The sequence below is a fragment of the Neolamprologus brichardi genome, chromosome 15 (genome assembly GCF_056152115.1).
Source record: "Neolamprologus brichardi isolate AB-2024 chromosome 15, ASM5615211v1, whole genome shotgun sequence".
NCBI classification, from domain to species: domain Eukaryota; kingdom Metazoa; phylum Chordata; class Actinopteri; order Cichliformes; family Cichlidae; genus Neolamprologus; species Neolamprologus brichardi.
The window spans coordinates 15,296,892-15,309,888 of record NC_142118.1 but is presented as its reverse complement, the minus strand read 5'-3'; the positions used below and the strand labels follow the sequence as shown (position 1 = coordinate 15,309,888).

At 39.7% G+C, this 12,997-nt stretch overlaps 2 protein-coding genes across 3 annotated transcripts; both read right to left on the bottom strand.

Annotated features, from left to right (window-relative positions):
* Positions 1-236: 236 nt before the first annotated feature.
* Positions 237-6,262, bottom strand: akirin2 (akirin 2). Its single transcript, XM_006792625.3, has 5 exons — positions 5,709-6,262; positions 5,135-5,266; positions 2,494-2,643; positions 2,317-2,388; positions 237-870 (listed from the first exon to the last, which is right to left on the bottom strand). The coding sequence occupies exons 1-5, from the start codon at positions 5,878-5,880 to the stop codon at positions 860-862; spliced, it is 537 nt and encodes a 178-aa protein (XP_006792688.1). The 5' UTR covers positions 5,881-6,262; the 3' UTR covers positions 237-859.
* Positions 6,263-8,726: 2,464 nt separating this feature from the next.
* Positions 8,727-12,728, bottom strand: cnr1 (cannabinoid receptor 1). Of its 2 annotated transcripts, none has more exons than XM_006792623.2 (2): positions 12,397-12,728; positions 8,727-11,788 (listed from the first exon to the last, which is right to left on the bottom strand). In XM_006792623.2, exon 2 carries the CDS (start codon positions 11,741-11,743, stop codon positions 10,334-10,336), a length of 1,410 nt encoding a protein of 469 aa, XP_006792686.1. In that variant the 5' UTR covers positions 11,744-11,788; positions 12,397-12,728; the 3' UTR covers positions 8,727-10,333. The 2 variants fall into 2 exon arrangements, with proteins under 2 accessions (XP_006792686.1, XP_006792687.1); XM_006792624.3 differs by having other exon boundaries at positions 12,402-12,728.
* Between the last annotated feature and the right edge of the window lie 269 nt (positions 12,729-12,997).

Genomic DNA, 12,997 nt, shown 5'->3' with positions numbered 1-12,997 from the left:
TTGGGATACAGACTGGAGCAGGGAGGGACTGAACCACCAACCTTTCAGTTAGTAGTTGATTTGTATGAATTTTATGAATTACTTGAGTGTGGTTGTGGCCTGGGAGATGAGCAACAACTACCCCCAAGTAACAAATCACAATGGCAAAGCCCATTACCAAGTGATAGAAAGGGTAAATGGCTAGAAAACAAACAAACACAACCCCCCCTCCCCCCCAAACAACCCACAATCTAAAATTAACATTTGTGTAAAGACTTTTATTTGTTTGATTTTCTTGAATCAAAGCCCCTTTATACCTACAGCAAATAAAACCATGAAATTATGGTACAATGGACACACATCAAGCAAAAAAATAAAAATATACAGTGTATACAAGTGTAAAAGCAGTAATCACCAGTACAGTTTAAACTATGTTGAAACAAGCCAAGACAACTGTTCCTCAAGTCAGTCTGAAAGCTGCCTTCAGCCATTCCTTTTTTCAAAAAAGTACATACAGAAAAGCCGCGACAGTAACATCCTCTCTGTGGAACCACTCAATATGATAAAAAATAAAGTGAAATCAAAGGTCAAATGAGTGGCGGCAGTCAGCCTTTCACAAAGGCATCAGAACAACGCCAAATAAATATCGATGCGGCAGTGGAGAGGCCACGGGTGGAGCCACAGCGGGTCCTCAGACATGAAGGCAGCAGGGCGCCCTCCAAACTCTGGAGGCAACAGCAAACATCAGTGCCACTAACTGATGCCTGAGGCAGAGAGTCCACATAGAGGCGATATGGCACAGCTAGGAGAAAAGTCCAACTAGACCCAGTGAGGCCCTGGATTAGTTTGCAGTAAATGGTACTCCATTTGGGCGCCGACCTCAGGAAACATCTATGGAAGGAAAAAAGGAATAAACGATTACACATATGAGATGGCAGACAGGAACTGTCTGTCTTAATAAGACAGTTTAACAAAAGTTCAGCTAAAAATGTTTGCACTGAAAACTTCATAACTGGTATTCAGCATGGAAAAACCAAACTAGAGCTCAAAATTTTGTTTGCATTTTGTTTTTAAAAATTTACTTTTCAATATTACTTTTAATTTAACATCTTCTATATTAACATGCAAAAAACAGATTTCACAGATTTCTTTGTTTTCTATGAATTTTTATTTGTGGAAAAAAGTAATTGTAGCATGTTTGTAAATGATTAAGCTAATAATAAAAGCCTGACCAGTACAGGATTGGCTGTTGTGTTCGCAAACACACATTGTGATCATGGAAGTTGCAGAGCGCCCTCTTGTGGACAAACTATGCAAAGTCAATATTCATAACATGGTTGAAGGGTGTTTGCCCTGTCTCTACTGCTTTTACCCCCTACCATTTACTGGCCATTAATAAATACAAATACTGATACATCTGCAAATAGCCTACAGCAACCTGTCAATAAATAAGTCAAGCCCTACCACGTCTACAAGAAACTGATCAACTGATCACAATCCACACAGCAGATGTGGAAAAGTCACCAGCACCACTAAGGGGGGCAAATATTGCAGGCTTTCCCCTCAATAAAGGGGTTCGGTGAACAAGGAGGGACTGAATATTTATATACAGTTTATGCACCAGAAACATTTTTCAAAAGTAGGTTTTGAGAGATGTTTGCAGATGAAGAAGTTTAAATAAATATCGCAAAGTCCAGTTCCTCTTTATTCGATCACAGTTATATCAGCGGTTTGCCGTTTTAGATTGGTGGGCTGTTTGAATGACATCCCCACCAAACACTGCACCACTTCTGCAGCACCTGAATATAGAAAATGAGTCACTATGTGTCAGTTGTAACCAAACTCTGGAAAAATGAGCGAGCACTAACATGCAGCCTAGTTCTGGTTGCTACCGCTTAAAATGTGAGTTCTTCCTTCACACAAATAGCTAAGAAGCTAAAACATCATCAACGATTTGAATTTCATTCATGTTGGCTAGACTCTGAGGCTTTTATCAGCATAGGCTGATATGCCTGGGCACACTGAAAAGGCTGCACAGTCTACTGCAGCAAATACTTTGTCATTTTAGACAGTTCAGCCTCACATCATTATACTTCCATTTAGCTCAGACAGCTTCAGTCTGCTGTGAAAATGTAAACATGCACCAAGAAGCTGTGTAACTGCTGATAAAGCATAAATGTACACAGACTCTGACAAGAGATCTGCCATGAAAAGCAAGTTTCCTTTTATATTGTATTTTAATATTAACTACTTATTATGCACTTTAACCTGAAGAGGCAAATACCATAGCTATCGCTAATATGACAGAAATGTTTAACAGCAAAAATATACACTCACAGCTTGCAGGCTGCTCTCCAAACCTTCGCATCAGCTGGTCATGGGTGAACTTGACAAAGGCGTCATATTGCTCTGGTGGAATAAATTAAATATTTAAAAAAAAAAAAAACTCAGTTTGGATTACTTGCAAGTGAACATAAAATTACAAATAAATTTAAAAAAAAAACAAAACTATACCTGCAAGCTTTGTCGTCAGAATCTCGTCATACTCCTCACGGATTTTGTCCTCTCGCTCCTTCAGTAGTCTTTCGCAGATCATCCCAACTTGTCTGAGGGAAAACAAAGGCTGTTCTTTCCTGGCAGGAGATGAAGCACCTGAGGATGTACCTGTTGAAAGAGTCAGTAATTCACATGTAAGTTATATGTATCAAAAAACAAAACAAAAACAACAACAACACTACAGGCAAAATATAGCCCAGAGAATCAGCCTGCAGCAACAAAGAAATAAAAAATTGCCAGCTTCATGCTAACAAATCAAAGCCCTGCTTCAAACAAATCAAAGGAAGCACAGTCAGTCTTGCCTTATTTTGATACCGCTGCACCACGAATCAGGCATTTCTGCTGCCAGCAAAACGGCCTACAAGTCTCAAGTCATGCCGACATTATTTTTCTAATTTTTGTTTCTAACAATAGAGTTTAGGCTAACAAGCTGCAATGTGTTGTGCTTGTACATTTTAGAACCACTCCAGAACAGTGTGAGCATGGTGGCAGCAATGTGCTGCATCAATCGTGCCCTCACTGTGTGAATAGACACTCGGCTGAGAGGCTGTGTCACAGACAGTGAAAGATTGCCTACACGTTCATAATTAATGCAACGCAGTCGCTCGGCAGTTAGTGAAACAGTCACAACCCCTAATCTATTGACTAGTGCCACACAAAATTAATATATATTAATACTTTTCCACTTTTTAAACGTCCACACTTGGAGGCTGGCACGCTTTGTGGAAGAGTAAACCATTTCTCTGCTGACACCAGAGGCCACACTTTGAGTCACACCAGACAGATGACAGGTTTATAATACATTATTATATTAATTAACATTAAAATGACTTGGTTTAGGCAAAGGAAAAACAAACAAACTTGATTATCTTCATGAAAACAACTGCTGGGGGAACAAAATAATGCCCTTTTAAAGCTTGTTTTTCCTGGTTGCCATGGTGACACCTCCCCACTGAAGATTCTGGCCAAAGATATTTCCTATTACTTAACAAAATTGTGCCGAGTTAAGGGGGGAAAAAGAAGAGTCACTGTGTCCATAATCATGAACCATTACTGCAAATGCCTTTTGGAAGTAGACTATTTCATGGTGGGCTATGAGACCAGCTAATGACAAGAGTATAAAAGCTGCACCAGTGGACTACTTCAAGTGTGGCAGTGCAGTAAGCATAAAACAGTCAAGTGAACGTACTGCTTTTTCCAAACAGTGATGCTTCTGGGTTTTTTTAATATCTATATCTCTCTATCTATATCTCTCTCTATATATCTATATCTCTATATCCATATCTCTATATCCATATCTATATCTCTATATATATATAAATATTTATTTATTTATTTATTTCGTGGTGCTTTTCTCTACACTCAGGAAAGTAGGAGACGAGCAGGCTGCAGGTTCTTGTCGTTAAACACACCAGAGCAACACAATAGTTTTATTCCAGCATGTTTTTCTATAAGTTTGTTTTAAATCTGTGTGATAATAGCTAGCAACCAAAAATCGCTAACAGAAAAGTGGGTTGTAACAAACTAACTTAAAACTGATGAGAAAAACTAAAATATAGTCAAAACAAGCCTGCTGTCAAGTCGAATACATTAACCTGAGCCTCATACTGTAATTATACAGTTTAAAACACCTCATCTGCCCTAGATCTTGTTTTAAAAACAAAACAAAACAAAAAAACAAAAAACAAGTGCATATGCTTTGCTGTCAGGTTTTAATCTTACTCTAAAACACATCTGGTTTTCACTTTATGATCTGTCCCCCCCCCAAACATTCCTATGTAAACACTGTTTTGGTGAGTTTATGGGTTCTGTCACTCATTTTAAGCATATAAAAGAAAATTAACTGTGATACACCAATTGTGATTGTCTATTTTTTTTTTTTAACATCCCAACCTTCAACCAAGATGTATATTTCTGTTACTGTTATTGGTAGAATAAAAGGCCATTTATGTTACCAGTAAAACAACACTAAACACAATTATCACACGTCTTGATGAATGTTTTAGTGAGGCTGAACAGTTCAAATAAAGAACTGTCTGATGACATAATACCCTGATGTATGGTAGTAGTGTCACGCAAATGTGCCACTGACACTTATTTTTAGACTTAACACCACTGTTGACTGCAGTTAAGTATTAGTACAGCAAATACGCTTTAAGTCAACTGTAATTTTAAGACCCAGAGGGCCTCTACCATCTGTAGACTCCAATGTCTGCTGTACACTCCCATCTGGGAGAATTACAAAAAAACCCAAAACAAAACACACCTCACAATGAAAAGAAAGCGAAAGGATAAGGAAGGAATGTCATCTGTTCTCCCTCTGCCTTTTTTTTGTGGAGTTGCCTTAGGCAGCAGGATTTCCCAGCAAGCAAGTAATGTTATAAAAAAAAAACAAAGCAGTAAAAGAAAACTGATGATTTAGTGTGAAAAATTAGAAAAATCAGACTTGTAACCCAAAACAATCCCTCACAATAAGCTCATCCACACTCCATGCAACTGACTTAAATATTTATATTACCCTTTAAACCCTGATCTCAAACAGGAAGTTGATGGATTACAGCAAAACAAGCCTATTCAAAAACAACCCAGGTATAGCTACCTGGTAAGGCAGATCCACCGGGAATGTTCTGCAGGTCCAGAGGACAGCCTTCAGCCTGCTGGAAAGCACTGTCCAGGTGTCGCCGTTTCTGAAACCTCTTGTACTCCTGTTTAATGTTGTGTAGAATTTGCTCTGAAAAAGACAGAAGCAGCATTAAATGAGATCTTTACATAGAGGTGCTGTGATTGTATGGAGACAGTCGCTGCAGTATTCAGATATGATCATTAAGTATTGCCTTGGCATTATTTTAATGTATATCCCTACTGTAGACAAATACATTAAATCAATCAGTTAAACTGTAAGAGATTATTCTTTTACTATCCCCCCCCACACACACACACATTAATACCAAACAATGTTTCTTCATAAAGCCATAAAAGTTCGATGGAAGTTGAATTTATAACAAAATTACCACCACATGCTGCGCTAAATATAACAATGCTTGTCTTAACTTTACACAATCGTGTTTGGAGTGTTACATCATGTACGCCACTGGAAATACTTGTTAATATGGCGTGGTATAAATATATAAAACTAGAGGGCCGTGAAATCAAACATAGACATCATTTCTTACCCGTGGTGAGTCTGGACGACACTTCCCCGAAAGGCGATGGCTCCATGCGCAGATATTTCTGCGGTGAAGACACCGGAGACATAACCGGGGCGCACCTCCTTCTTTTGGGGGAAGCAGGGCTCATTAACGGATCAAAGTCCAAACTCCTTTTTAGAGTCGCTCCACAAGCCATCGCGCTTAAATATGTTAAATATTTAAAGCCAGGAAACTTCAAAATTCCTTGGTATCCGAGAAAGCCGCCGGCCTGGGCCCGGGTATGTACCGCTTTTGCTAGCTAGTGTTAGCTAAGTCGATCGGTAGAAGCCTTTCCGGGCTGCAGACAAATACGGATTTTTTTCGTCTCCCGTTGTCTTCCACTGATAAATCTCACAACGTTCACGTTAACGAATATATTTTACCGTGACCAGGATAAAATAACGTAGCGAAAACGTCGCATTAAATCAGATGATTACAGATTTTACCACATTAGCTGAGAGAACCGACTACAACGGTTTGGACAACCCTACCTTTTATTAGTTTGCGTTTGTTTGGTAATGCGCATGTGCAAGAAGACAAGCTCTTGCAGGTAATTGTAGTTTCTAGACACATTCGCATCCGTTTGGTTGTACATTTTGAAAACTACATTTCCCGAAAACACAGAAAACGCACTCTTTTTAAATTTGTTTTTGTTTGTTCATAAAACGTACCAAATCCACGCGAAGTTTCAGTTTCGTGTAAAACCTTAGGATATGATATCAAATACATTTTAAAAAGTATTTGTGCAAAAGACTTGACATTTACGAGTTGTTTTCTAGAAGAAACCATTCAAAGTACACATTTTAAAGCATTAAATCGTAGATGTGTGAGGAATATTGACCGAAATCATCACTAGCTTGCCTAACATAATTAACTGGCTAATAACAATATTTAAAGTAGTTAAAATTCAGCTACTTAAATGGTGAAGAACTCCGATTTCTCTATGTTCTCTATGTGTTGTTTGTCGTCCATACATAATCCCGTTTAAATTATGTACTTTAGAATGTGCCTCAGAAAAAGAAGTGTCGTCTTGTCTCATTACTAACCAATGAAGAAAAGCTTCTGTTTAAATTAATCCTAAGGTCTCTCCCAATTCAATTTTATTTTGTTGTATAGCTCCAAATCACAACAGCAGTCACCCCCAAGGCAATTTATACTGTAAGGTAAAGTTACTTAAATGTTAGAGAGAAAACTCAACAACCAGAAGTGAGCAAACACTTAGTGACAGTGGGAAGAAAAAAACACGAAGAAAGCCTCCAACAGAATCATCAGAATCAGAACACTTTAATAATCTCTAAGGAGTTTGGCAGGAATCTGTTTCAGCTGGTTGGGGGTAAGGGAAAAGACTAAATCCAAACAATGGGTGAAAGTAGAGTTTGATCATTATTAGTGATTAAATGCAGTTGTGATGTATGAATCCACAGGGAGTGAAAAGAGGTAAATGAAAAAGAAATGAGTGCATCAAAAGAAGCCCAGCACCAGTTTAAAATAAGGGATCATTTACTGTCGCCTCATCCAGCCCTAACTATAAGCTTCATCAAAACGGAAAGTTTTCAGTTTAGTTTTTAAAAAGACTTCCTGAATCCAAACTCAAGCTGGTTCCCACAGAAGAGGGCCTGATAACTGAAGGCTCTGCCTCTCATTCTACTTTTAGAAACTCTAGGGAAGAAAAGTGAGCAAAGTGCTCTGTTAGGTTAATAAGGTACTTTAGGATATGTGTTTTATGCCGGATATAATATCAGACAGCTTGCTGCTTGCTAAAAACCAAACTCCCAAGTACAAATTGAATTCTTCTCATTCCTTATTACTGAGAATATATAGAAGCCATAAAATGCTCCGCAAATGTTAAAGCCGAGAACTGTTCTACCTTTGATACCCTGTAGGACTCACTTTAAAGCTTGGGTGTGGCACTTTGATTTAGTCTTTTTTTGTTTAATAACACAAAGAGTTGTGTTCTCTTTGCTTCAGCCTTGTGTTGTTTGATGCAAAGAATAATATTAAGAATAATAAAAATTCTAAAACAATTATTACAAAATGTGGTATTTTCCTTTCTAACAATCAGATTGCAAAAGTCTGTCTCTCAGAGATGCGGGTTGAGTTTTGAAATAACCCTCAACCTCTTGCACAGATACACTGAAGACATTTCCCATCCATCACTTCCTCAGCAACCTCTGTACACATATGCTATGTTTGAACTGTACAACAGGATATGCTAGCTTTGTTTATTTCACCACTTCTTCTTTGTGTCACTATGCTGCTTTGCGGCTCAATAAACTATTATTATTCTGATTTAAGACTGATATTAGTGCTAAAGGGTGTAGAAAAGACCTATTTTCACTAGTCTTGTATGACTTGTTGCATAATCAGCGACCTAATATGTAAAAAGGAGAAAAATGTAATTAGAATAAAGGCTATTGTTTTTTGACAGGGTTATTAACTTTTATTTAAACAGGAAGTCAAACTTTTAAGAATCTCATTCACCCACATCAGTACCAGGGTCCTGCTTTGGTTTGGACCTGTGTGCTGTGAAACAGAAGTGCCAACCGTTGAATCACCATGCTGACTACTGAGAGACCTGTTCATGTATGCTGCCTCGTGGCTTTTTTTTCTTTTGAAGACTGAAGCATCTGCATTAAACAAAATCCCAAGGACAGCTGTGAGAACAGATGTTTCAATTTGCCTCTTCATGTAAGCCAAGAGATAAAAAGATCAGAGCAGATGTTGCTGTCAGGAGATGATTTGCAGCCAGTGATTTGCAATTTGTCACTTTTAGGGCTGCGATAAGTAACCGTAACAAAGCTAAATCCAACAGGAGGAATGTCCTCTTTATTCAAAAAGGCTGATTAGATTCTTCCACAAGGGGGCACTGAAGCATTGCAGATGCTCAGGAGCTCAGAGCTGTGCTTTCTTAGCGTCTGGTCCCTCTCAACTGAGTGGATAGATTAGGCAAAAACGTGCTGTTTTTCATCATTAATTAATCAATCAAACAAACAAACTGCAGGCAAAGTGACCACCAGCTGCGACTTTATTCAAAAGTTTGAGAACAGCAATACTAAAAACACTTGACTGATTGGGATTTTTAAAGTCATAGATTCCTCATTATGCCACCAATGTACAGAAGCCACTTGACAGTTGACATTTTGATCTTCAATACTCAAAATTACAAGAGGCAGCAAAGCATACTGATAAACAGCTGTCTGGATAAGTTTACACCGAGATAAATGTCTACAGAACAATTGTGCTGTGAGATTTCTAGATTAAAAGTACTACATCACCTATTAGAAAAATCACATCTTCTGAGCTTCTTTTGTAAGGTCAGTTGTCAATGCTCCACGGAACGCATACACAAAAACTCTCATTCAAAGTACCATCTAATGAAAAGACCTTAGTTTCTTTGTTTTCATACATAAAAAAAAAGTAGACTTCTTTTTTTTTTTAAATGTAGAGTTACGCCAAAACTACTTCACTAGCCCCGTGCATGGGTTATTTTCCAACATGATGCCCCGCTGCAACAGTAGCACTAAAACACCTCACTGCAATGATCAAAAGGCTCAGGACTGGAAACATATCACCAAGTCACAAGGTATCACACACGTACAAGGCTGAATCCAGTAAAATCATACATTTGATGAAAGCAGCTAGAGTCAGTTTTTTACAGTAGTGACCAGCACACTGCGTCCAAATTCAGTTTTTGAGCTGTTCAAGCCTCGAACAAAAGCTTTTTTGTTATTGTTGTCTCGGCTTTGTAGTTGAATGTGTCGATCTGAACACTTTATTTTGCAAGAAAACACTGTACAGTTGTTAGGTATACATCGGAACAAAGACACGTTACTCTGAGGGTGTAACAGCCAGCGAGTAAAGAAACAGATATCGGGGACAGTCACTCTCCCGCAGAAGATGCCATTTCAGATTTCACGATGCCAAAAGCTGTGAATCTATTTGCCTTAGAGTTTGCTTCATCATGGCGATAATGTTTTCTGTCTTGGAACACAAACCACCTTTGATTTCTCAAAAATCTCCTCACACGTTTGCCACTCACTGAGTGTTGTCAGAAGTACAAAAGTAACATGTTATATGGCAAAGACAGTTTGCATCAATTTTTTCCTTCTATTTGCTTATAGAAATGTCGATATGCAACATGTACATGAAGCCTGTAGAAAGTCAAGATGCGAGGATTTCATACTTTTATGGTGCAAGACGTGTTAAAGTCTAAATGACACAGTAAAACATCTCTACTTAAAAATGTCAGTAGCCCCTTATCCCATAAATGAAATATTGTTTTCAAAACCTGAATTCACAGTACAAAAATATAATATGCCTTCACTAATTGGATATCATGACGTCTCTGGTAAACAGCAGACTTATGATAGTCTTTAATGACCCCTTCCAGTTATATGAGTCCTTTACATGACCTTGCAATACCATTTGGCACTTTGGCACACTATGTACTCATACACAAACGTAAATTATGCAACCACTAAAGCATCTACGTGAGGATGTAAGTCGGAATTTTCGGGAGATGAATGCCTAACCTCTGCTTTACGTTGTGGAATGGCATTGTTTGGTGAGGGGAGAGATGACATTTACACAGTTTTCCCCGTCATGGCCAATTAGACAGCTTCTGCAGAAGTTTCAGTTGATACAGACATTGTTACTTTGGCTATTTTCACAGTGGTCTTCACGCAACTCTCTGCAGCCCTGTTGGCAGAAATGTGGGTATTTCTGTTCTGGCAGTCTGACTCGAGGCTATTGTCCAACTGCTGGCCACTGCCCCTGCAGGCATTGCAAGAGCTGAGGAAAGCATGCCTCAGGTCCTTGCTCCTCAAGGCGTAGATGATTGGGTTGACAGTGGAGTTGAGCAGGCAGAGCATGCTGCAAAATGCAAACACTGTCTTGATGTCATCGTCCATCCTCCAGAAGAGGTCATAGACCATGATGGCAAGCAATGGGCCCCAGCAGATTACCAGCACCACCAGGATAAGCACCAGGGTCTTGGCCAGACGGATGTCCATGCGTGCCTGATCAGGGCGTGTGGTCTGCACTTTGGTCCCATCTGCTGAATAGACAACAAGGCTCTTCTGGGAGGCGCGGCTCAGCATGCGGACAGCATGGTGGTGAGCTTTCCACAGGATATATATGTAGGCGTAGATAATGAAAATAAGCAGCACGCTGGTTACACCGATCCAGAACATCAGGTAGTTCTCATCGATGAGGGGGAATATGTCTGAGCAAACAGAATTGAGACGCTTACAGTTCCAGCCCAGCAGAGGTAGCACTGCGATGACGATGGAGATTGTCCACATCATACAGAAGGCTATGACAGCCTTGGTCCGTGTCACAATGCGCCTGTAGGCGAGAGGCCGGTGAATTGAGATGTAGCGGTCAATAGCAGTGAGGAAAAGGCTCCCCACTGACGCTGTGAACGATGCCGTGACTCCACCCAGCTTGAAGAGAAAAACATTGGGGCTGTCCTTCCTGTGGAAAACATGGAAGTCCAAAAAGCTGTAGACAAAGATAACACTGCCCAGCAGGTCAGCCACAGCGAGACTGCCGATGAAATGGTAGGATGGTCGACAGCGGAGGGTGCGGGACTGCAGGATGACGCAGAGCACCACCAGGTTTTCCAGAACAGTGAAGGTGCCCAGGGTCAGAGACATCACAGCCACAGCCAGCTGCTGGCTAGGAGTCAGGATCATGAAACACTCCATGTCCATAAAGTTCTCCCCACACTGTATATTGTTAGTCTCATCTTTGAATGTACTCCTGTTGCCAAACAAGTCTGTGGCATTGGTAGGGTAGAAGGGGATGCCCTTGAGGATGAGCTCCTCGTCTGGAGGTACTTTGTTTGGGAAAGAGTTGCTGCGGAAAGCAGATAACGGCTTCTGCAGAGAGAAGCTGCCCTTGAAGTCTACATCACTGAGCGGGTCGTCATAGTTAGCATCGTTGGAGCCCAGATACTGCAAACCAGATGTAATAGTCCGAAAGGTGGTGTCTGCCACACCATCCAGCACAGATTTCATGGCTGCGTCTGAGGGTTATACTGCAGTCTAAGATGTCTGGACAACCTTCAAATTGATTTAAAAACAAACAAAACAACAACAAAATTTCAGAAATATTTTTTAAAATCTAAGAAAATACAAGCCATAAACAGAAACAAGTTTGCAGCAGTGCAAAATTTGGGCTGAAATTTCTCTAAGATGGATAATCCTGGCATAATTCAAATTTTCCACTGCAGATATCTGAAAGTCTGTGCAGTTCAGATTTTTTCCCACACGTATTACTGAGTTAGTTAGTTAGGCATGACCCACATAGTAGCTCACGTTGTTCTTAGTACTGTTTTATACATTTTTAAGCTTATTGTGCAAATTTGTGCAGTCTAACTTACTAAGAGACATATAAAATTACAGAACAATAATTATTAAATAACTTCCACTTACAGTTTTAAACACTCCCATACGAATTTAAACATTTAATGTGGGAATGTATATTGGAACCTGTGTTCCGGTGCGTAAATTAATATTTGGAAATACGTAACATTTAAGAGAAAAAGAAAAAGAAAAAAAAGAAAAAGAAAAACCAACCCTTTGTTGGCGGAAGAAACATTAAAAAGGCATTTGAAGTACTAATCTAAGTATTAATGCAGCGCTTACAATAGAAAAGTGCTGATTTTTACCTTACATAATTTTCCCAAGTGCACAGAATCGCCTTTTTTCACCGCGCGTTAGTCCAAGTCAGAAACGCATCCTCCAACCAACTCAGATCTTACATAAAAGGAGAGACAACCACCGTGAAAGCTTTAAACGCAAATCGTCACTTTTATCATAATAATTAGTTTGCTTTTCAAATTCTCTGAGCAAGTTAAGTTTTTCGGGTGCCTGCAGAAGTGCCTTTTCGCTCTTGGAGTGCGCTCCTGCTTTGTGGAAACAGGTTGCTGTTCCTGCTCCTCCTGCTGCTACTGCTGCTCCTGCCGCCTCCAGCGTCTCTCCAATCTATTTCTCTCTGTCTTCACACTTATGAAGCGTAGCTTCCACAAAGCCCGGTCACGTGTTTCCATACCGCGTTATCTGCCCAACCCATGAAGCTGTCAAGTGCGGTGCATAGGAACAAGGCAGACGACAGAGGGTTCTTATGTGAAAAAAAAAAACAGAAAGAAAGAAAAGAAAAGGGATTTTGAATTTTGAATTCCCAAAGCTCCTCTTTGCAGAGGATGTTCTCGGGCAAAGAACCAGCATCACCACAGCACAACAAATAGATAAATAGCAGCTTAGTAGAAG

Bases quoted from the DNA above. Each gene is read 5' to 3' on its own strand.
- akirin2 (XM_006792625.3), bottom strand. From the start codon at position 5,880: ATGGCTTGTGGAGCGACTCTAAAAAGGAGTTTGGACTTTGATCCGTTA. The intron at 2,644-5,134 runs GTAGCTATACCT...CTCTTTCAACAG, and splicing joins CGGTGGATCTGCCTTACCAG to GTACATCCTCAGGTGCTTCA. The intron at 2,389-2,493 runs GTATAGTTTTGT...TTATTCCACCAG, and splicing joins TCTGACGACAAAGCTTGCAG to AGCAATATGACGCCTTTGTC.
- cnr1 (XM_006792623.2), bottom strand. From the start codon at position 11,743: ATGAAATCTGTGCTGGATGGTGTGGCAGACACCACCTTTCGGACTATT.